Raw genomic sequence first — 24,760 nt, forward strand, 5'->3', positions numbered from 1 at the left:
TTACTCTGATTTGTCCTGTTTTTCTGCATCTCTATTATAGTGACAAATTTTAGATTCATTTTGTATAGTCTTGGGCGATTTCCTCAGTCAGCTGGTTAGAACCCTTTGATATTCCCACCTCCTCTCTTGTTCTCTAGGACTGTCAGGAGACCTCCAAAGGACATGAAGAGTTTATCAGTGTCAGATCAACACAATTAGTCTATTCTTCCAATAACAAGTCTGAAGAGTAAACCAGGTCCAGTCAGTAATGATTCTTCCCAATGCACAAAAATGTAAAGAATTTATCACTTGCACATATTCCCCTAAAAAGTGCATTCACCACAGATCAATGAAAATTACACAGTAAATAAATTGCAGTAAAAGTATGCAGCTTGCTCTATAGTCAAAATACTTCCAAAACACAAGGGTTTTCAGGGTCATACAAAAATTTGGTCCTCAGGGAAAGGAATCACTGCCTTTGACCTCATCAGGCCAAGGTGTTGCCTCAGGAGCATCGTTGTGACAGCAGCAGGACTCAACCCAGCCTAGGAGAAACCTAACCAGGGCCACAGCTCCACAATGTTCAGGTGGAGGCAGCCAACAGCTGGAGGCTCATTTGATCTTCCTCCTCTTCTTTTGGCAGGGCAGCATGAGCCACTCCATCTGCCTGTGCCATCCCCAGCACTGCAAGGGCCGAGCTGCACAGAGGCAGCAAGGTGTCCACGTGGTTGGTGGCTCAGCTAAAGCCTCTCTCCACATCATCTCCACAGCAGGTTGAACTCACTTTTTCCGTGTTTTTATCTCACCTGCTGCCTGTTGACAGACATCTCAGTCAACAAGAACTGAGCAGAGGTCCCCATCTGCCTCTTCAGCAGCTGAACAGAAAGTCAAACCGTACCCTGAGAGCTGCCTCAGCTCCCGGTGGAGGTGAGTATCCTGCTGGCAAGGGCACGTGGACCTGCAGAGGTTGACAGCCTAAGCCCCACACCAGCAAGGGCAGATGTGGTCCAGGGCAGGGAGGGATGGAAGAGGGAACAGCCCCCCAACATATCCCATGGCATGCCCAGTCACCAGGGGGAAGGGACAAGCAGCCCCAGCCCGAGGGCTTGTGGTGGATCTGCATGGCCCTGCCACCAAACCCAAAGAGCTGGGACCTGCTTGGCACCTCCTGTCCTACAGCAGACAGGGAGCATGTACTCAGCTCCATCCTGCCTACTGGATGCTCCTACAGGAGCAATCACTGACCCTTCCAAGTCCCCTGAAGCAATGCTGCTGTGACTAACCCTCCAAATTACTCTGGATGTAATATAAAGGGATGGAGTAAACTCTGACCCACAGGTGCTGGATTTAAGTGTCACAATAGCATTGAGGGGTTAGAGGGGCTTTTTTCCTTTATAGACTGAAGGTAGGAGGATAATGTCCAAACAACTGTACTATGAAATCACAAACAATGAGCAAAGCCAGGATTTCCTTATGAAAATGGATATCAGACTTGCTCTTGGGCTCCAAAATTAAGAGGGTGAAGCATGGTACCCCAAGCATGCCCTGACACCACGAATCCATCCCACTATGTTTGCTTGGAAATCCCTCATCTCTGTCAAGTTCAAATGTGTTGCAGAGAAGTGCCCATTTACCCCATAGCTCTCCTTTAGGACAGAGAAATATTAATCCCTGTCTACTGGTACAAGAGCAAGGACACATAGAGGTGACATTGGCTGTGTAAGATCACACAAATGTTACCTTCACAAAACCACCAGATCAGGACAGGGGGTCTCTTTTTGTTGGGGAAGGAGCAAGAGAGGCAGGGGCTGCTGCTGCAAAGCAAAACTGCAAGTCACTGATTTAGTTGTTACTGGTAAATGTCAAATAAATATCTGTCGCTTATAAATAAATAAACAAAATCTTTAAAAACCAGATTTCCTTTATGTGGGAGCTTTCAAATCCTTGCTTCTCTCCCCAGGCTCTCCCTGGGGCACTGGGACCAAACCTGCCAGGTGCCTTGCAGGGGCTGGTTAGCCCAGGTTTGGCCACCACCAGAGCACTTCACCACGGCAAAAGGTGAAGTCAAACATTTCCTACTTAGCTAATAAATCAGCAGCTGCACTATTTCCCAGCTATTGCATCATTATTATTTCATGCCTTACTCTGCTCTGCAGGAAGCAATTTAACAGGCAATAAGAAGGTCCCTGGGGGGGTAAGTCAGCTCCACCCAGGCTCTCTGACAACATTGCCCAAAGGTAGCACTGGCAGAACAAGTCACCTCCCTCCTCCAGAATCATTCCAAAATCACCATATCCCTGGTCCCAAGGGAAAGGCAGGAACAACCCACTTCTTAACGTCGTTTATCTGCCTTTATGAAGCAAGGGTCACTATCTGTCTTTACAGAAAATGCCAGAATTACTGCAGAAAGAGCCTTTATGCTGAAAGTTGACCACCAAGGCCTCCCAGCAAGCTAATGAGTTGTTAAGGGCTCAGCCAAGTGTTGAGAATAGTCTTTATCCACCTGAGTCTCAGGTGAGCCTGCTTGGGCACAGCCCCAGAAGTGCTGGCTGCTTGGGGAGTTCAGGGCAGACTCCCTGCTGTTAAGGCTGGGCTGGGGAAGGACTGTGAGGAGGTTCTGGCTCACACCCCACTAGCAGCTGGAGGTGAGGGACGGGCTCTCTGCTGGGTGTCCTGCTGGGCAACTCCCAGGAAAAGTGTGAGACAGCTCCTCAGCTTCCTGCAGAGGAGGGAAACAAACCTCTTGGAGATGCTTTGAGGATTAGGTCCCAAGCAATCTCTTAAATATCTGTGACGGGTTTGTTTAAAGACCTCTGTAGCCATGCTGACTCTTTTGACTGCAACAAACAAACAAACAAACATCTCTCTGCACCTGGTGGGAGGGTGATTTCTGATAAATTTTCCAACTTCAAAGCACATCACTAGTCTGGATGCCCATGGAAGTCTAGATGCCCGTTCTCACATGTGCTGCTCATCTGGGTTGATTTCAGCTGCGGTGGTGAAGGGAGCAAGGAGGTGAAGGGTCTTTGCTGAGTGGAAGCCAGGAAGGGGCTCTGGCACGAGGTCGGGTAGAAGGTTGCACAGCTCAGCAGCACCGCTCTGGCTGTGATATCTGGGGCACCTGGTGTCATGTGTTGGTCCCCACTAGCACCAGGATGCTGGGCAGTCCCTCCTTCCACCCACTTACCCCTGCCCTTTAAGGACTGTGCTCCTCTTGCTGGGTCAGGGAACTGATCCAGCTGAAAAGCAATCCCTTTTTTTGCTAGCTGTGGTTTCCAGCAGGATCAGCTCCTTGAAACAGCTCACCATGGGCTTCTTTGCCAGCTGAAGGCAGCGCTCTGGGGTGAGGTGCAGGGGTCAGTGGGGTGGCCTGCACTGGATCCACCTCCACTGCTGCACAGTGGCACCCTCAGCTGCTTTGAACCGTGTGGATTTAACTAGCAGAGGACTCGGAAAATTCACCCCACACCTGAAAACCTCGTCTCTCCCTGCCCATGTCACCCATCTGAGGAATCTCTGTGGCAGCCAGTGCTGCTTAACCGTCTGCTTCCTTGGAAGCTGCAAAACCTGAATTGTGCCAAGGGGATAAAAAAGCCTCAATAACTCTCAAGAATTATTCATTTCCAGGGAATAACATTGGTGACCTCTAAAAGTGGGCCTTAGGTTATTTTGGTGTGTTTGCTCTCACTGACAAGGGCACCTGTTCTTTTGTAGTGCTAATGTAGCAAACCGTAGTTTAAATATTAAACACAAAGCTCAACCTTTAGTAGCTTTAGTAAAGTTGTTTTCTTGCACTCGGGCAGATTTGCTGGATCAACAGCACAGCCTAAAAATCCAAGGTGTAGAAGCCCAGGCTGAAGGCACCTGAATGGGTTGGTGCCATACCATTACCTGCAGCACTGGGACCCAGCTGTGAAATGCTGGGTACCAGTGGAAGGGGGATGTTATATTTCTCCCTGGCTTCCCTGCAGTTAATGTATTACTGAAAGCAGGGGATTTAATTGCCTCTGTCCTACCAGGCAGCTAATGAGTGTTATGAATGAGTGTTATGAATAATGCCATGTCTTTCCAGCCCTCCTGAAGCCGTTCACCAGACCTGACTCATAATTCAGCTCAAATGAAAAGGCTGCCAGTTGCTGTGTGTTACCCTTCTGTTCATTTTTCAGACTTCTTTGCTTATTATTCAATCTAGTCTTTGGAATAAAAGGGGGGGTGAGGGGATGTAGAGGGGGTAGTAGCTTTTATTATTTCCTTAAGATTCCTCTTGGTTATGTGGCCTGCAACAATCTTCTGTTGTGTCTGCAAATAACCCTACTTAGGGAAAAAAATCCCCCATGTTTGTATGACAGGGACAACCAGCCTGCTCCGTGGAGAGGGCTCGGCTTTGGGCAGTCACGGTCCATGGCTGGAACAGGAATGTGGGGACTCCAGCTCCTTTGATCCAGCGCTCCCGGGGCACGAATAGGACACACAGAGCTCAAAGGCAGAACATGGCCTTTCTGTAGCAGTTAAACTCCCCATTCAGAAGCGGAGGTACATCCAAAAATACTCCTCGGAGTCACACCTATCTCCCGAGTCTTTTCCTCCTTTCCCTTTGTTCCCTCTCGTTGCCTGTCACAGCTGCACCGCCTGCCCCCCCTGCAGACCACTCAGATGGTGAGTGATGCTCTGTGTCTATTCCGTGACAGCAGCATTCAAACCCACAAGGGAGGCAGCAAGAGCAGCGTTTGTCACCTGATCCTCGGCTCTCTGGGCTGCCAGCTGACTCAGGGGAAGGCTTGCCTGCCCCAGTGACCTCCTGTGCATGCACAAAATGCTCCTTTTTCCAGGGAACACTCTTTTTTTTTGGGACACGTGAGAGCCACGTGTCTCTCATCAGCCACACAGATCCCCTGGAGGATGGCATGTCCCCCCAGGACCCCCCAGATTGTATTGCTGGAGTGGGTGGCAGGTGGGATGGGAAGAGGAGAGAGGATGTGGCAGAGACCTGCTGGAGGGTCTGCTAGATTTCCCCAGGGGGAGGTGCCACTCTTTCAAAGCCTCTCCTTATTTTGTATGTGTTCCAGTTCTTCCCCAAAGCAAATTGCAGAGAAGGACAAGAAAAATGTGAAAGGGAGAGAGCCCCAGCTGGGACAGTGCCCACCTTTGAGGACAACAAGGCTTGTGGTGGTGCATCCCTCCGGGCCCTTGGGCCTCCTCTAATCTCAGGAGCTCCTGACAAGCCCTGACTGTACCTGTTGGGCTTCCAACCCAAACCATTCTATGATTCTGTGAAGTGTCCTTGACCATACCAGGCGCTCTTGCATGACACGTGTGGGAACAACACTGACAGTAACAGGAACATCAGCTGCTTGACCAAGGTGGGGAACAAGGGTGTCAATCTCACACAGCCTTGGAACATCCCCCATCTGAATCACAGCCCAAGTGCAATGGCACCATTGTTACTGGGGTTTTGGAAACAATTTCCCAATGTTTTGGAAACTCTGGTAGTTACCGATCTGAGGATGGAAACTTACTGGTGACTGAAGGCAAATCACTTTGGGAGCCCACAGTGTGAAGCCTTTTGAGCTCTCCTGGATCACAACACCTGTGCCAGCATCTCCCACTAAGTGGGATGTCTCTTGGAGCTTGACGACACTCAAATGTGGGTACTCCAAAGACCATCACTGACGAGGCCTGGGCTGATATCCACCTCCCCCCACACTCCTCTAGGGGCAATCCGGGCCTCTTGAGAAATATTAAAGGATCCAACCTGTGTCCCTGAACTCAAGGGGAATTTTTGAAAGGTACCTTTACACACCTATAGATGTAGATAAATAGATCTATAGATAGATACATAAATATAGATTATGGTATGAATGTTGTTATCGTGAATCTGTAATTAAGTCACTGCTATAATTGTAGCTAATCCTATTGAATCACTTCATAAATGTTATATTAGTCAATGATTAAGTGCTGCTCAACACTTCTTTATCCTTATATTTTTGTATCCATATCCTTTGCCCTTTTGCATCTCCGATCTCTTTGTAAATCATCCTAAATTGATTCTAATCTGATTTTCTTATGTGTGCTTCATGCACGTAGTAAGTAATAGAGTCAACCTTGCCATTGAACTTCAATAAAGTTGCACTTTCATATATTCATATTAAAACCTGCAATAAAATGGGCAATTAGGAGAAATTTCTGGACTAATAGACCTCATCCTTGTGGAAGATTTCAACCTCCCAGACATCAGCTGGGAATACCATACTGCTGAGATGAGCAGCTCTTGGAAATTCCTGAAGTTTGTAGGACATAACTTCTTAACACAGACAGTTGAGACAACTCCAAAAGCTGCCCTCCTAGACTTGCTGTTTGTGGAAAGAGGAGGACTTGGTGTGGGATGTGATGGTAGGTGGCTGCCTTGGCCAGAGCAATCATGAAATGATTGACTATAAAATTTTCAGTGTAATGAGAAAAAAGGACAGCAGAGTTGGTACCCTGGACTTCAGGAGAGCAAACTTTAAGCTATGCAGGGAGCTGTTTATAATACAGTACCCTCAGAATCTGCTTTTGAGCACTTAGAGAGTCCACAAGTGCTGGTCAGGCTTTAAGAATCACCTTTTAGAAGCACAGGAGCAGGTGATTCCACTGTGTTTTGAGTCAAGCACGTGGAGCAAGCCAGCTTGGCTAAAGAGGGAAGTCTTTGTGGAGCTCAAAAGGAAAAAGAAATTGTATGATCTCTGGAAATGAGGTCAGGCTTCTTAGGAAGAGTACAGAGCTGTAGTTTATATATGTAAGGAGGAGACAAAAAAGGCCAAAGCTCAATGAGAGTTGAAACATCACCAAGGAGGAAAAACCAAACAGACCCACATTTAGGAAAGGAAATGTATTTTATTGAAAAAAAAAATTACATTTCACTTATACACCATGAAAATACTGAGTTGTGTGGTTTTTTCATAAGAAGAGGTTAAGACTTGCACAAGAAAACCACATTCTTTATTACAGCATTACTCCACGAGATGAGGCTCTGGTGGCATCTGCACTGGGCGTTTTCACTAAACAGTAGAGCGGGGCTAAATGTGCTTTGGGCAAAAACCCTAAATATTGGCCTCTCCCAGGTGCTACTGCCCATTGAAGACATGGCACTCCTTTGGTCAATACTGAATTATTTCTGAATTAGAGACAAATCTCAAAGTTTCTCTGCTCACTTAGGTCCTAGGCAAATTCACAGCTATCCCTCCCCTCCACTTTTAACAATCTTGATTTGTGTTTCACACTCAGCCAGCTAAAAGCACATTAAAACAGCACACAGGCTGTCATCCTCCCATCTTCCAGAAAGAAAACAACACTGAAAGGGACACACTGCACCAACAAACACTAACAGCAAATGGCAAAATCATTGTATGGTGCTGAATTCTCCAGTGTTTCCTTCCATCACTGCAGCTCCAGCAACAAGCCCTACGGTTCCCTTCCCTAGCAAGGCAGGTAATCACATGCAGCACCTCTTGGGCACGTGAATACCTGTGCTGTACCAAATGCAGGGACAGGAGTGCCCGTCTGCAGGTGGCACCCCAATGCCATCTGTCACAGGTGTGTCACAAGAAGCCTGCTGTGCTCCCAGGCAGCTGAGACAGGCTCTGTCACACCACTTGGCAAGGCATCTTCTGAAAACCCCCTATGAACCAGAGACCTTTGGTGTGGAAAGATTTAAACATCTGCAGACAAAAATAAATGCTAATGCCACGTAAATTCACAGGTGAGTTCCCTTATTAATCTATTGATTTATTAATGTGATTTCTTCTTTATTTAAAGAAATTAAAGAGCCGGACCTGGACAACTCTGACACCATGCACGTGCTGTGAAAGCAGACTTGAAACTTTCTCCACCTGGATCTTCCTATTATATTCCCTAGTTAGAGCACTGCTTTATTCAGTGCCATTTTCTACTCTGCTAGGCACAAGCACCACACAGGTCATTAAGAACAGCCACGCCAAAACTTTTAGTGCTATAATATTTCTGCCCTACAGGGAATGGGGCTGGATTGAGGACACCAAAATACTAAACCTGCAGCTCTTCTTTCAAGTACTTAGCTCACAAAGATTTCTTTCCCACTAGCAGTGCAGCTCTGCAATTAGGCCCTGCTTACCCAGTATCTCACTGCCAGGGAAAGAGGCAACCACATTCTCCCCCATTTTGAGCAGCTGCATCGTCCCAGCGCCTCCCCAGCAGCAGCAGAAGCACTTATCTGTTCCCAGGATGAGAAAGTTAAGGGAACTAAAGGAGATTAAAACCTCAGGGGTTTTGACTGCAAAAATTCCCCATTGGTTTTAGCTCTTTCACTTCGCTTGTTATGGGGACAGGCAAATACCAAGGCCAGGACAGGTGATGGCAGAGGAAGGTTAGGGCACAGTTTCAGGGTGTAGCTGAGCTGGGTAAGTTAGATATATCACAGCAGCTGATAATTCTCTACCTTTCTCTTCTTAAAAACAAGAGCCTAGCCTGAATAATCTGAATAATGGACTTTCAGAGCCTCTTGGTTCTCCACGGCCTATAGAAGAAGTACAAGGAGATTACACTGTGGCCAGGAAAGCAGCACACTGTACATCACAAGCTTTAGAGTGCACACAGAGTTGTGCTAAAGCACAGCTTTGGTACAGCCCTGTGAAAGAACCAGCCCAACAACTTCACACCGACCTCATCTCGGAATAAACTCCTCCGCGTTTCCCCGGAGGGAGGATGCAGGCAAACAGTCACTCTGCCACCAGCACCACAGGGATACTGTACCCCCAGATTCCCAGGGGAGGAAAAGCCAGGCACAGCGAAGCACACACAACAGAGCTGTTCCCTGCCACAGCCTCTCTCTACGATACATTATTCATCCCAGTGACGTTTTTCCTGCTGACTCGGCAAAGCAGAAGTACCTCTCTTTTAATGCATCTGGAACTCGGGAACTCTTGAGAGAAAAAGTTGTGATAAATTCTCCTCTACTTTTTGCAGTTAGTGATTTATTCAGAAGGGTGGTGAGGATGCTGCCATGTTTCTTAAAAGGGACATGGTTAAGTGATGCTCGGTTTTCCCAGATCACCAATGGTTGTGGCAGGAGCGCAATGTTTAGCAGAGGGCCATGCTCAGAAAACTCCTTTATGTTGCAGACCTTGCACTTTCTAGAGAGACCAAAAAAATAAATCTATCTGGACAGTTGTGCTTTAGCGCTGGTCTGCCAGCCATGAGAAACAAAGACTCAGTTAAGTCTAGCAAGACATAAAAATCACGTTCTGGTTTTGAACCACGTGAACAGCTTTGCCTTTTGACTGAACGGGATTTTATCGGTAACTCAACTCTTCTGAAAGATATTCATGAATTTGAATTCAGAACACCCAACTAAAATTCTTCACATTATTACAGCTGGCAAACTACAAGGAAAAAATCTTTACTTTCTCCCCTTTAGGCTACTCATCTGTCTGTGCACATGTCCAGCACGAGCTATGAGTTACCTTAGTCAGGTCCATGCAATAAGAACAATCCAGTTTTGTTCCAGTCTCCTGGCTTGTACATTTATTAAATACTTTTAACACCTCCCAGTCTTATTTAATTAACTACACAAATCCATCACCAATTGTTAACCTATCACAGATGTATTTGAGACTTTATTCCAATGCAAAAATCTAAATTTCAGGCTTACGCCACAAAGCTCACCTGATTTTTAAAATGGATAAGGTAGCAATATTTAGGGTTTTCTTTATAAACAATGGTATCTACCATCCTATTGCCTCTCTCTACAATCAAGCGTACAAGCCTCACTGCAAGAGGGATACAACTCATAATTGCCAACCAGAAAAGTACACAAACACTAAAAAGCCTACAGTTTCATTAGAAATTAAATCATTTGCTATATTACACAGAACTTCATTGTTTTTCTGGCATAAAAGTCATTGAATTACTACATACGCCTCGAGGACAATCATTAAGATGTGTAAACATATAACAGGTCCACCTAGTCAGTACAAAGCACCACACAAACTTTAAGTACATAGAAAGTTTGCTCATAAATATTTCTTTGTTTAACAATTCAGCACTAAAAAAATATTACTTAAAAAGGCATCTTTTATTAAGTTATTCAGTTTGTCCAGGGCTGGTGGGGTTGTACTATCCCTACTGTATTACAGCCACCTGACTTTCTTTCCAAACCATTTTACTTCTCTGGAAGAAAAGGCTATGTGTGGCTGGGACCCAAAGCTTCAGCACAGTCTATAAAAATATATCTCTTTAAGACCTTCTGCTCACATCCTGAAGGCCTACTCAGCCAGCCCCCCAAAATTCTGTTTCCCACGCCTAACCACATTGCAAATAAAGCTTCAACATACACACACACACACACACACACGGAGTACATATATTACACTCTTCTACACACAGAGTTTTTCTAAACAGCAATGCAACCACGAGGGCAATAGGTAAGTGTGATTTCAGTGGTAACATATGGCACAGCCTTCTCATATTGCTGGTTTTCTCTCTCTGAATAATGTGCTGCCTTATTCACTGCTCTGCAAATTGGGGGTTTATTACCTTTATTTGCACTGTGGAGGCACTAAGTCAGGAATACATGCATATTTAGGAGCATCCCATTTGCCTCGAGGCCCACTGCTGCTGGAGCAGTAAAAGCACCAAACTGGTGGCACTGGTTTCCTGGTGAGGCAGACAGGAGCCTTCTTTGGCTGTTGGAATGCCACGTTCCTCCCTCCTGGAAAATGGTGAGAACTAGCTTGGTCTCTCCTGAAACTGTGCAGACAAAATAGCAGCTCCCTGGCACTCTGCATTCAATGCCCTTCCTCCAGTGTCTGATTGAACCTCATGGATTCACCTGAAATCTGCTCCCGCAGTAAACTCGCTGGTTTACTCACTTATTTAAAAGAGAAGAGTTGGGGCTGTGATTGAACATCTCAAAGCTTAGTTTCCATGGCTGATATATGTCTTTAATGGACGTGCTTTAGAAAGCTACAGAACTGTTCAGCAGGCTCTGACCAGGAGCAAATGTCTTTCATGAAGAACAGCTCTCTGAATATCTTATCCTGGGATTCTAACAGGAGTGGCCATTAAGCCAGTAAGGCTGCAATGGGATATAAAAGAAGGGGTGGTGTTTCCATTTATGAAGGAATATTTTAGTACCAGAGTGACCAAAATTTGTAACACACCTCAGCCTTTAAAAGCACTCTTAAAGTGGGCAAAGACCTTTACTCAGGAGGGGTGGTTCTTTAGTATAAGTATAAACCAAAATTCTCCAGTGGAGCTAAGTGTAATGACACAGCACCTTCTCCAATGACCAGTGCTCTCACTAACCTGGATCCCTGCTCTCTCCCTCTTGCAGGGACACTGCTGAGTGCTGGCAGAAGCACTTGTTCCCACATGAGGAACTACTGTTTCCCACTGTATAGTCCTGTATGCTCTAATCCACATAGTGAGGTAAGAATTCAGCAAAGGGGAGTGCAGCTACATTCTGTACAAGAAACAGATCTCAAAATGAGTTATGGTTCTTACTCCAAGCCCCTCTTTTCACCTTGTTTGCAGGAATAAAGAGCACAACACAATGAGCTCCTACACATACAAGTAAGAGGAATGCAAGAGAGTGGTGCAGAATGCCAGTAGTTGTCTTCCCATGAAACTTTAAAAAAAATAAAAATTCAGACAACAAGGATGTTATTCACTTCCACATCCATATCTTACAGTATGATGATTACAGGGCACAAATGTGTGCTCTTCCATTGACTACCCTTCCTCTATACTAGGACATAACTAAGGAAATATTTAATTACATCCACTTTATTCAGCAAGACTATAAAACCATTCTTGTGCTGTTTGATTCTGAAATGATTAACATATTTAAAAACAGGATCTAACAATTTGTGTGTGCACAGTATATTAAACGTTGATGCTTTTATTACAATCTTCCTTGCCACATATTTTAAAATAAAATCGATCAATACAATCACCATAACAGTCTCAGACAACAAATTAACACCATCCAATCAAGACACAGTTAAGATACTCAAAAGGCAGTATGAGTAGCTGGAAACCTTGGTCCTCTGATTCTTTTGTTTAACACATTAATTATAGAATTCTCCCCTCTTATGATAAAAATCAGCAAACAAACACTAACAATTCATACTGCAGATTTCTTAGATGTTTGTATCGAGTGGGAACAACACTGATTTTAGCACAATGTCTTTATGCACGTCTCCCAGAGGCATGGGAATTTTCCTGTAGAGACTAATCCGGGCCCAGAATAGAGTAGATGGTTTGTAAACAATTTTTGGTCTCTCCTGCACGTCGAGCGAGTGCGCTTGGAGCAATCAAAACGGCTGAGCACATGCACTGTGAACCATCCCAGAAAAAAGGGGGGACCCATCACAAAATCAGTTCCAGTAAGCAGAATGAAAGGAGTTGACTGGATGCAAACACATTCACCTCTCCCATGCCCACAGGTACTGCAGCATGAGGGATGTCCTGTGCCACTGACCTCACACGGACACGTGGAGTCACCAGTCCCGAACTGCTGAGCGCTGCACTCTGGGTTACAGACACCTTTCATGCTCTTAGGACGGTCATGGAAGATTATCCATTAGTTATAGACTTCACTCTCTGGGCTAAAGTGCTTGTTCTGTAATCAATTAGGAGCTAGGCTAGTTTAGATTAACCATTTATCTTTAACTAAAGGCTTGCAAGTGGATCAGACAACCCTGAAGAGTCTCCTCCGAGCCCTCAAATAAATAGTGGGCAGATGTCTGATACTGAGACACTTTCCAGCTGCACCAGACAGACAGCAGGAACTCAGAAAAAGATACAGGTGTTATATGCAGGAGGAGAGGAGGGAATAAAACATTGGACAGGACTGTGCTGACTCTTTGAAATTTTGTTCTGCACACAAGCTCTGTGCAACTCTGAACAAATAAAAATGCATCCAAGTATTAAGTATGTATACCTTGGCATTTAAAAACAACTGTTAGCCTGCTGTGGCTACAAAATGTTAGCTACAGATTATATTTACAGATAATTTCTGATGTTTGTTCCTGGCAAGAGATGTTAAGCCCGATTCTTCAGTGAAGACATAAACCTGACCTAATTTAGACGAGATCAGCAGGAGTTTAAAACAGATATCACATGAACAACGCCCAGGGACTTAAGGAGATGAAGCCAGCAGCCCACTGCTACAGGATCCAGCTACTGTGAAATAGGAATTTTGCAAATTGAGCATATTAGTATTAATATTCTTTTGTTGTTAACATGGATATGTCACAGATTCTAAGGAAGGTGTGAATTACAGAACTGACCCATTCTTTGAAGCAGTGGGAAAAGATCACACCTGACAGATATAAGCTGCTCCAACAAACGTATCACCTTCTCTTTTATGGCAAGATCACTGTTCATTATGGTTTACAATTAAAACCCTGTTTGCAAGGTAGCTTTAAGTTTTCTAAATTCCAGGCTTCTTTATTTCAGGGAAACAGCCCTTGTTTTTCTCTCAATCTTCTTGTGAAGGTCTATTTATTCTAGTGGCAAAAAAAAAATCCTGCTGTCTCACACTTACTAAAAGGGCATTGACCATGGCATGTACAGGTAGGGGAAGTTTAGTATGGTGATCCCTTCTCCCCAAAAGGATGGTAGGGATTATACACTTCCAGATGAAATAGTCTGATTTTAAAAGATAAATAAACTCATAGTTATGTCTGGAATATGGCACACAACACTTGGTTAATTAATGTTAGAAACAGTTAAAATCCTTTTAGTGTTCAACTGTTGAAATGCACCACTAGCTACAGTATTTAAATATCTTTGCTGAAAGCAATTATCTCAAAGAAGTTAACTGTCTTCCTGGCACAACTGCCCAAGCAAGCAGCAGCTTATCTGAGAAGGGGGTAAAATATTAATGTGAGCTATTTCCTGGCCCATCTGGAAGTTTGTGTGCTGCAGGGAGAAAAAAAAATTTGCAAAAAAAAATCTGCAAAGAAAGGCAGTTTGTTGTGCTTCACAGAATCACAGGATGGCTGAGGTTGGAAGGGACCTCTGGAGACCATCTGGTCCAAGTGCAGTAGGCTGCTCAGGGCCATGTTCAGTCAGCATTTGAGTATCTCCAAGGATGGAGACTCCAACACTTCTCTGGGCAACCTGTGCCAGTGTTTGATCACCCTCACAGTCAGTTATGGGTTTTTTAACGTTTTAAATGGATTTTCCTGAATTTCAGTTTGTGCCCATTGCCTGTTATCCCTTTGCTGGGCACCACTGAGAAGAGCCTGGCTCCTTCTTCACTGCTTCCCATCAATATTTATACACACTGTTAAGGTAGTTAATATAATTTTACATGTTGCATATCAGCCAGGAGCTCATATCTCTGTTAATGACTGCTAATTTTAGCAACTGTTCACATCACCAAAATTATTATTGCTAGAAAGTTATTTCATTACAGTGATTACTAAAAATGGTGGCAGTAGAGTCACATTTTGTAGATAATTTCTGTTGGTATTTTTTTCCTTCAAATTCTCGAGTCATATGATTTTTTTTTCCATTTTTATATCAAATGCATGAGAGGAAATAAAATTAATATTGGTTGTTGAGAGTGAAAGCCTGAAGTTTGGCTTTTATACTTACTGCAAAACACGTTCCTCTTAAATTTCATTTGTTTCAAAGATATTAAAAATTAGGGATTTCAGAAACTTATTAATTATGATAACTATTCTATTAAAGAAAACACATTCAGCTAAAAATTTACATCAAGAATAAAATAGTCTTCTACTAGGTGAAAACAATTAAGTTTTACAATGGCAGAAATTCATGACAATGATGGGATAAATGAAGACTTATCAGTTAGGCAGGTGTGAGGAGGAAGATAAGGGAAAGGTATCTGGGAGATACCCAAGAGTGAGTTTCCTCAGCCTACTCAGGTAATCAAGAAAAATTTTCCTCTAATGCAAGTTTTCTTCATGTTCCTGCAATCAGAAATGCAATTTTAATCCCTTTATGCAGCCTGAGACAAACAAAGCTCATCAACTGAACGTGAACAGCAGACCAGACCTCCCTCATCTTGGGACATCAAGAACATGGGTCCCATACAGACCTTGCCTGCCTGTCTGTCCCAGTGGTTCAGGATGTGGCTGTGATGTATTGGACACTGAAATTATTAAAAATTCCATTTTGAAGCTTTAGGAAGAAGAATTTTGAAATTCAGATGCATTACTAATAACAATGCATTTCTGTCATCTCTAATTGGCTGCAGAGACTTACATTATGAACAAGGTAATTTTCTATGTTTTGCTGCATTTGGTAAACATATGTAACTCACTAAAACCAAAAATAATACTTTTCCCACATTGCTTCATTGATAAGCCTGTCTACAGTGCTTACTACTGTTAAGTGGAAGTGCTCTATGTAGTTTTTAAGTACAAACCAGGGCAGCCAGAATAAGAGCTGCTTTCTCATTTGTCTTTAACAGAATGTTTGTCCTTAGTTAAAAAACAGAGAATCAAACCTGGCCTTGGAGGTAGAACTACAAACTCCTAACCAGTGCTACTGAATGAAAGTATTATCTTATTAATGAAGGTGTTTCTGGAGCAGCTTTTGGAAGAAAATCATGTGGGCACCCACGGACATTAGAAATAAGCAGTCAGTCCCAAACTGTGCAGCTGCTCACAGGCCAGAAGCAGGAGCAGAAATCAGCAACATGAATGACACCTCAAGGTCACTTCAGAGTACTGAACATGCCAAACATCTTCAAAGTACTCCTACACACAACCAGAACTTTGTGTGTAGCTTTAACCCTGCTTAGTCTCATAGCAGCTGAGATACTGAATACCTGAGTAGGTAACCAGGTATCTCCAGGAAAAGGGAGCATGGAGCCAGCTCCGTTGGCACTAGAGGCCATCCTGAAATACATTTTCCAGTCAGTCAAGCATTCCATTAGCAAATTCACATCTAAAGTCTTCGGCAAGGCAGGAGCATTGTTCTCTCTTGCCCTGGGTCATTACGCAGACTAAGTGACTCCGACAGCCATTTTGATACCTGGAATATGCTCAAATGCACACCAACTGTTTTGTTTTTTAAACTGAGCAAGGCCAGCACATATGTTTGAGAGTGGATATCTGCCTATGCTGGGCACTATTTCATGAAAGTCAGGTTTCTGTCACAGATCTAAGGCAAATATTACAATTTACAGGAAAGAAATGAGGACATCAATACATTGTGCGTTATTGGAGACGTACAGCCTTTATAACACGGTGGCTTTCACTATGATCTCTGGGTTTTCTATGTCCTTTTTGCTTTGGACCATTCTCAGTTCCAGCTGGGCTGAGTTTGGTTTGTTTCCTTCTCCAGCTTGTGCTAAAAAGATGACATCAGAATGTCATTAAAAACAGAAATGTAAAAAGAAACAAGTTGCATTTTTCTGTTATCCCACGATTTTCTCTAACCTTCCTCCCTTCCCTTCCCCAGTCTCCCTTACAACCCCCTGTTAAAGGCTTCCAAGGTACAAGATCCAGGTCAGCACTGTGATTTTCTATAATCCTTGTGCAGCACCTCTCTCCAGGCACAAAATACGGCTCTGCTGTTAATTAGAAAGTCACACAGACATGCTCTGAGAACCCAGAGATCCCATCTGGATCTCCTTAGAACTGAAAGACATGGGAAGTCCAAGGGGACAGAAGCTGAAAAAAATCACTCCTCACATGGCCAACACAGCAAAGAAATTATTATTTGCTGATAAACCCCTCTCAATACTAAACACACACTCAAGGGGAAAGTGAGTGAGCTACACTTAAAACAGAAGCCCTCTTGCACGTCAAACTTGGCATTTCCTCACATTCTCCTGCCTCTGTTTTGCAGAGCTGAGTCAAGCACAGTCAGCACGACTGTGGTCCCACTACAAGCTAAACAGTGACATCTTCAGTCGGCTGCTGTCAAAGGCTTGGAGGACACAGTCAGGAACATGCAGACAAGACCAACAAGCTCTCATCCTGCTGCCTCTGCACTGAAGGCTGCCTTTAGTCAGGAAACCCACAAAGCTCTTTTAATGTTTCTTCTGATGCAAATGCAGACAGAACACGGGAACAAGGTCTGAATGAATTACCTTTTGCACTCTTAATGGTCCTTTGCAGAACATGCTGCATGGCTGACACAGTCTTTTCACATGCCACCTGCATCAACATAACATATTCAGGTTTTAGTAAAACTTCAGCTGCCTAGTTTAATATTACTATTATTTTAAAAACACGGCTATTAAAAGGCAAACATGACTGATGACACAAGCAGGATGACAACTATGTAATGTAGAGTTTGGGGGGAAAAATTTTTGACTTAATTCTCTAACCAACTGAGCTAATTCTCCCAAAACAGGTATTAGAAACCACATACCCATATTGAGGACTCTATGTCCTTAAGGGAAAGGAACAGAAAAACAGATCTGAAAAATAATTTTCAGTGCTTATGAGGATAAAAAAATGTAATTACAAACATGCATGCAGTCTCCCTCTCTAGAGAGAACAACATCTTATTTGGCAAAATTACAAAATCAATCCAACTGAAATGCAAATGCAACTGTTCAATGCTCCTTTTGGCAAAAGGGAAATTCTGGGTTTTTTTCCTCTGAGGTGAGGAAAAAAGCCAAAACAGAAGACAGTCTTTAAATAATGTCATAGATTAAAAATCATAAAGAACCCAGAAGAAACATGATCTAAACTTGCAGAGAGATGAGTAACTTCTCCCACACCTTCAAATTGTTTGGATGCTTGTGTGTCCATGCCAGAAGCATAGCAGCAAACAGGTCTCCAGTTCCAACAAAGACAGCATCCACTTTAGGAGACTCCACTCGAATTCTTTGTGTTATCCTGGTACCATCTGCTTTAGCTATAACACAAATAGACAGTTAAGTAACAGACCCAGCAGCTAACACTACAGCATTTACTAGAATTTAACAAGAAATAATTTTAAAAGTGATCATCAGATTTGAATTCTTCTGTTGTTTGGAATGTAAAGCTGCTAAGGAGTATTGTAAACTTTGTACTTTAAAGGAGAGGGGTTTTAAAAGGCACAACCTTCAAAAACTTGGCCAACTTGGGGTAGCATTTACAACTTATATAGTCTACATTCTTCCTTTAAGAGGGAGGAGGTAGATAGCACCTTCATTTTTCATTCCTCAAAACTGTGCCCTTCTCAGGTGGAAACACTGTGTGACAGTCTGAAACATAGTGAATCTTGGTGATGGAATAAAGGGGGATATAAAGAAGGAACAGAAGGATATTTTATAACCTATCGGGGGAGGAACAGTCTGCTAACAGTACACTGTAACTTTTCAGAAAAGTATTCAAAACATTCCAAGTTCCTGTTTTATATCACCACTACTCTCGGGGCCACTACTAGGGGCTGTAAGAGCCCTGATAAAACTCACCCAGGACATCCCCCACCCTGCACCCTCTGCCCAGGAGCTGCAGAGAAGCTCAGGCCTGGGCACAAGCTCCCTTGCCTGAGCTCTGTTGTAGGTATTCCTGTGTTCAGCCCTGCTGTCCTGACTTAATGATTGCATTTTCCAGATCAATCTCAGACCTGGCTTGTCTCACCTTCCTCTGATGACCATTGGCCTCTCAGTGGGACCCGTCCTGCTCACCTTATTCAGATACAGTGGGTCTGAGTCTTGTGGGTGTTCTGCCTGTGCTGTGATCACACTCAGCTCCCAGCTTGTCTTCCCTCATGGAGCAGCCCCAGTCTTACCACTCCTTGATGTTACTGTAGGAAAAGCTGCTCCCTTAGGGATCTACGCTCCTTCCATGCACTACAGATGGGTGTGATGAAACTGCTTCATCAAGAGACAAGTTAAAAGAAAGCACAGTCAAGGGAAGAGTTCATGACTTACTTTTTCTGTGGCTTCCCAGAGCAATTAAGTAGTCATTTCCCAGAGGTGCCTGTAGATCTGAGCTTGTGATCACCACAGTCTCTGGTCCCATGGCATGGAGCATATCCATTACCTTTCCATGTACAAAAAGGCAGGAATCAGTGACTGCAGTACATGTTGGATAAACTTTGCATCATGCTTAGGATTTTTGACCAGCATCTTATTTTGGCATGTTTTGTAAAGAGAAAAAACAGTTTCTGCTCAAATAATTCACTTGCATTAGGGGCAGTACTTTGATATAGGGGAATCAAAACATCCACACTTAAATGTACACACTTGTTAAAATATACAAGTGTCTCTGTTTGTGTTATCTTTGGATGCTCCTCTGAAAAGAACACTCTGTTTCAGCTGTGATCAGATTTTCTGCCTGCATCATGTTTTCAGAACGTATCATCAAAAGAACGGGAGAACAAATACACAGACATGTTCACCTGAGCTGGCATCTTGAAACACTTGTTAGAAAGCCAACAAGTCCAGGTCCTGAAATCTTATTTAGCTACTACTTTAAGAGTTAGCAAAAATTTCAAAAGTTAAATCAGAGGTTCAAGTGTGTCTGTCTCAATATTCCTTTCTCATTCTGTTTCAACCTCCAAATTACACTTGTAAATTATATACCTTTGCATGTGTATTTTCACTCTGTGTGTTCCTCACTTAAACTCATAAATACTCTACTTCTGACATCACAATTGGTTACTACAGAACGAAGTGATTTTGATTTCACAGAAGAAAGAATGACTTCAGTAATGAGTTTAGCATAAAACACAGATAAAATATTAATTCTCCCAGCAGAGTTTAACTAAAAATCCTCTCAGGCTAGCTATGACTCATGAGCAGACGGATTTATTTCTGCTATTTTTTAATTCTCTATTGCTTTTCTTTCTTGTCTAAGCCTCCAGGTTTCTTCAACTGTCAGACCTCTTTGCACAGACATCAGTTGGGTTTTAAGGAAGCAATAAATCCACCAGCACACACTGACATAATCAAACTGTGAAATAGTATTAAACTAAATTTCATTTCTCAGTCACAATTCACCAAGAACCTAATCTCCACTATTTCTAGTCATAGGACTTAGTCCCTTCTACATTAATATTACATCGTATTTAATTTTATGTTAGATGACTATTCTGTCATCACTAGTCTTGTTGAAGAAATGAAAGCGTGTCACCATGGAAGTTGATGCCAGAATTCCTACCACCTCAAAAGGGGACAAATTCCAGCATTATTACTGAGAAAGACAGACCTATATATATGACATGCAGCTGGGGAGACAGACAGATTAATATCCTGCAAGCAACTATTTTAAAAATGCTTCCATTCCTAAATATAATTCCACCTCTTTGGAAGAGATTTTTTAAACCCCGTCACAAATAAATGCTATCACACCAAACAGTCTGAAAACTAACTTGCACAACTGTTCAGCACATGCAACTTGTGTTTGCAGTTGAAATACGCAAATCTAAAACCAGTGGCTGCCCAGCTCATGGTGTTCTCCTCAAGGCCATGGTTCCACTGGTGAGGATGAGAATGGAAGAACTGAGTTGCAGTTAGTGGCATAAAGCACAGCTCATCACCCTCACCCAGCACAGTGGGCTAATGTAAAACTGGGGGCTGTAAAACTAGGGGGGGAACTAAACCAGCTGAGATGTTTTTAGATGCTTCCTGCAGTGAAGCAGTGGTAAGCAACCCATGTTGTCTGACGTCGCTACAGCAAAAAAACAACAAACATTTGGGCTGACAGAGCCCCAGCTACTCTCCAGGGTGCCACTGCAGCTGCTGTTTGTTTAAAGATTTTGTGTTCTTTTGAAGTTCAAAACCAAACTGGAAGGAATAACATCAGTCCCTTATGAAAGCACTTGACTAGTCAACAAAACAAAGAGCTCAGCCCTTCTCAAGACATCAATAAAACCACATTCCTACTTTGTCCTTCACCACCAAGCCCTGCAGCTTTTTATTTTCTTCAGTTTGTATGAAAGGGTAAATCTTTACACCTCGATGCAATGTATTTGCAGGCCATCTATCATCTCTGTATGGCAATGACAGCAGCTGTCAATGCTGTGGATTTGTCTGGGAGAAGGAGGAAGAGCTGTCCTCACACTCACACATGGACAGCAAACAGAGAGACCCGAGCAGGTTCCTGATGCCCAGGGTCACCCGGGGTTTTCACCCCAACCAAAGCATTTCCACAGCACTGACAAGTGTCTGGGTACTTGCCACATGTGCTGCTGCCTCTCTTCTTACACTGCAGGAAAGCAACCTCACAGAGATCTGCTCATTACCAAGGTAATGGCTTTATCTGTAGCTTTTTCTGGAAGTTTCTGTAGAAGTCTGACACTAAAATAGGAAACGTTTTGTGTCTGGAGCACATGAACTTTATCGATAAACAAAAAGAAAGGATGGAGGTCAAAGTGACTTCAAGGTTAAAGACAAACTGCAAACTGCAACACTGCAGGCAGGAATGCAGAAAGAGATCTTACACACCCTACCTACCCTTTCCCCACTTACCTCTAAAGCATCTTTTTCGGTGTAAATCTTCCTGCCCGTGAGTAACCTAAGAATGAAACAGAAATCTTAAAAGAGCACAAGTTCTCCAGGCAGTGACTGCTTTGTTTATCCTTTGAAAGGAGGAAACCTTGGACTGCACCAAACAGGCCTAAACCTTCTGTAGCTTCACGGTCTGCTGGACCAGACCTGCTGTCTTTAAAGGTTACGTGCACAGACACACAGTGCTTCTGCAGTGGACTCACACCAGCCCTAACCTGCCTCCTCTAGAGATCCCTGTACCACAAAAATTCCCTTACAAGTGTCTTCTCTCCATCTCCCACGTAGCTGCTCCCTCCCCTCAGGGGCACAGCCTGTGATGTATCACAACAGATTATCTCCTGACCAAAGAGTCACAGTCCTATGTAGACAGGACAAGCAGCAGGCATTTAAATTCTTAGCTCCTATGAGATGTTGACACGGTGGTATTTCTGAATCTAGTTTTGGGGGGGTTGAACCCAACTACCTCAGTTTTGATATTCTGACATATAATAAAAGTTTCCACAGTAATGGGTAAGGATGGGGAAGGTATTTTTTCAACCTGTCCTAGATACAGGCCTCTGGGGATAACAAGTAGTAATCATGAAAATGAGAGACTGGAGAAAACAAGAAGAATCTTTTCCTCACATAACTTCCAGATTTTTTATTGATTTCAGTATGGAACATTTGAGGTTGTCTGAAAAGCACCGATTGAAAGTAACAGCTAAAAACCAAACCCCAAAACATACATACGTAAGGCACTATAGTGAGACAAATAAAATAATGGGGTATCGGCCTTCCCTGCTTTTGTCCCCATGTTTATTTGGCTAGAAAAGGAAATAAGCACTTACTCAGCTTCAAACTGGTTAGGAGTAATTATATCTGCAACAGGTACAACTTTGTCCCTGTAGACCGGGAGGAGATCCTTGGGCACATACTAGGGAAGAAGAAACAGTGTCAAATGCTGTCAGCAGGATCTACGATGTGGGACTGCAACCCTCCCTCACTGCATTTTTACTGAAATTATTTGCTAGTTTTGATCAGAAATGAATGTTTGTCAGTGTGCAGCCTGGTATTGGCACATGGAGCTTTTCCATCACTGATCACAGCCCAATCCTAACTGCTGTGGGATCCCACACAAAATAACTCATCTTCATTTAGGTTCCAGTGCTGTGTCAATTCACACAACAGCTGACAATGCCAGCCAGGCTACCAGCCAAAACAGAGCTCCTGACAGAAGATGAGGGAACTCCAGTGAGACAGGGAGGGAGAGCATGGGGATATTTTCCTGCAGACACGGTCTGTATTCCCTCTGTTGTCTCAGCAGAGAGCCTGAAATGATCCCAGGGCTATGCAGCTGTCATTCCTCCCACATACTAAACTCATTCAAATACAAGAAATTAAAGCACAAACTTACTTACTGGGATTCAAAGCCACACTTGGGTAAAGCAGCTCAGTTTTGGTGTTTAAAAATTAATAAATCTTTACACATCTTTATAAAACAAACATTCACTGCACAGAGAATCCAAACAGATGAATACTAACCATAGAGCCTTCTCCATTCCATTTGTCACCCATCACTGGATCACACACTGTAATAGAATAAATTTAGGTTTAGAAATGGGGTACAGTTATAGAGACCCTGGTTGGAGGGAAAAATTCTAGGTAACAGCACTGAGCACCTCATAGCTTATATAATTTCACAGCTCTTGCAGCACACAGCCTGAAATTTGTAACTGGTGGCTGCCAATCCTGAAAGAGTAGGCCATGTCTTAAACAGTTATCAAGTTGGGATCACCCTCTCCTGCCTGCTTCCATGTTGTTATGTCTGAAGATGATGAGGATGAGAGGATCTGAGTGCTGGGAGTAAAGGGCCTTTTGTTATGGAGAACACAAAGAGCCCTCACCTTCACTCCCCAGCCTAAACTCTGGAATGGTAGTATGGTGGGGAAGAAGTGTGTAAGAAGCTAATAGCTCTGAAAAGAGTCCCATTTCTACTTTAGTGTAAAAAAATACATGCCAAATGTACACACCAAAATGCTGTGTGTATATTAAATGAAAAGTGTATTATAATGAAACAATAAGAAAATCCATGCCAAAGTACATGAATTCATATTTGGTGTAGTAATATTAACATGTGTTTGGGATGGGTTCTGTATCATCAGCAGTATTAACAATGTATTCCAAGTGTCCTCAGAGCATGGAAACAGCCACAGTGTACTTCAAAAAGGAACATTGTTCATTATATTAAGAGAGCCTTTAGCAAGATACAAAAGAAATACAAATCCAATCAGTATTTAAGGAAGTTTTTCTGTGAATAAAAAGAGGGTAATTTGTTTTACATTTTAAAAGTATTTTCCTTACATTATAATCTATTTATTAAATATAAAGGGTCTTAGAAGCCTAGCTGTGATCTCGACATCTGACCTCTTCCTTCCTGTTCTAAACAGTGAGATGTTCCTTTCTACTCATATCCCAACAGTCCTTAGTTTTCATACGAGGTTCTGGAGAATCTGACAATGCAACAGTGTTAATAAAGACTAAAAAGCAATAAAACCCAGTGAAGATCTCTCTGCTACATTTTGCTAAATGAGCACTGTGCTTTAAGTCATCAGCAGTAGACACCTGCAAATCCTGCCAATCTTTCTAAATGTTTCCCGACCACACAGTTTACTGAACCTGAAGATGACAGCTAAAAACCATAATTCACAGCTTTTTATCCCACTGAATCCTCCCTGACCTTGCCCTGTCACTCTAAACATTTTGCTCAATTCAAGCCTACACTGGTTATGTTCAAAAGTCCCAAAAGAGATTCAGGAAGGACACAGATTTAACCCTGACGTGACATGTTAATAAGGACAGTTGCTAGAGCCTGTTGCTCCCACATTTTTAGCAGAAGGCACCAGAGCTAAAAAAGCTTTGGAGTTCAAGGTAAATCATGAAGCTTATAAGGCAAAGTAAGACATTTATGGGATGTTACATGAAGCCATGGCAGGGCAACACGGGAGAGTCTGTCCCGCTTCTGACTGACTGGGAAGTCAGGGAGAGGCTTCAGCCATCAGCACATGCAGCCTCTGAACTACCACCAGCAGCAGCTGGCTGGGATTTTTATCCTTTCTTGGATGCAGACAGTCAGTCCTCAGGGCACATTCTCGCTTGGACAGCGTAATGCAAGAAACATACCGAAAGGCATAAAATCAGAAAGATAAAAAGCCAAGTCCCTCAACACTTAAAGCTGAAATGAAACACCACTGGAGCCTCAGAGAGCCCCCAAATCAGAGGAGAAGATGGTTGTGAAATGCTGTGTAACATCAGAGCAGTGTTGTCATCCTAAAACAGTAAAATGAATAAAAT

At 43.2% G+C, this 24,760-nt stretch overlaps 1 protein-coding gene across 1 annotated transcript in view; it reads right to left on the minus strand.

Annotated features, from left to right (window-relative positions):
* Positions 1 to 6,832: 6,832 nt before the first annotated feature.
* PDXK (pyridoxal kinase) overlaps positions 6,833 to 24,760 on the minus strand; it is a 47,542-nt gene continuing 29,614 nt past the window's right edge. The window contains exons 5-11 of the mRNA XM_027689220.1: positions 22,952 to 22,998; positions 22,258 to 22,343; positions 21,392 to 21,437; positions 18,851 to 18,962; positions 17,711 to 17,847; positions 17,072 to 17,138; positions 6,833 to 16,326 (exon numbers count right to left, since the gene is read on the minus strand). Coding sequence (XP_027545021.1) covers positions 16,214 to 16,326; positions 17,072 to 17,138; positions 17,711 to 17,847; positions 18,851 to 18,962; positions 21,392 to 21,437; positions 22,258 to 22,343; positions 22,952 to 22,998 — 608 coding nt within the window. The 3' untranslated portion in view covers positions 6,833 to 16,213. The remainder of the gene's footprint in view (positions 16,327 to 17,071; positions 17,139 to 17,710; positions 17,848 to 18,850; positions 18,963 to 21,391; positions 21,438 to 22,257; positions 22,344 to 22,951; positions 22,999 to 24,760) is intronic.

Source organism: Neopelma chrysocephalum, unplaced genomic scaffold (assembly GCF_003984885.1).
Source record: "Neopelma chrysocephalum unplaced genomic scaffold, ASM398488v2 Primary Assembly neopelma1_76, whole genome shotgun sequence".
Taxonomy (NCBI): Eukaryota; Metazoa; Chordata; class Aves; order Passeriformes; family Pipridae; genus Neopelma; species Neopelma chrysocephalum.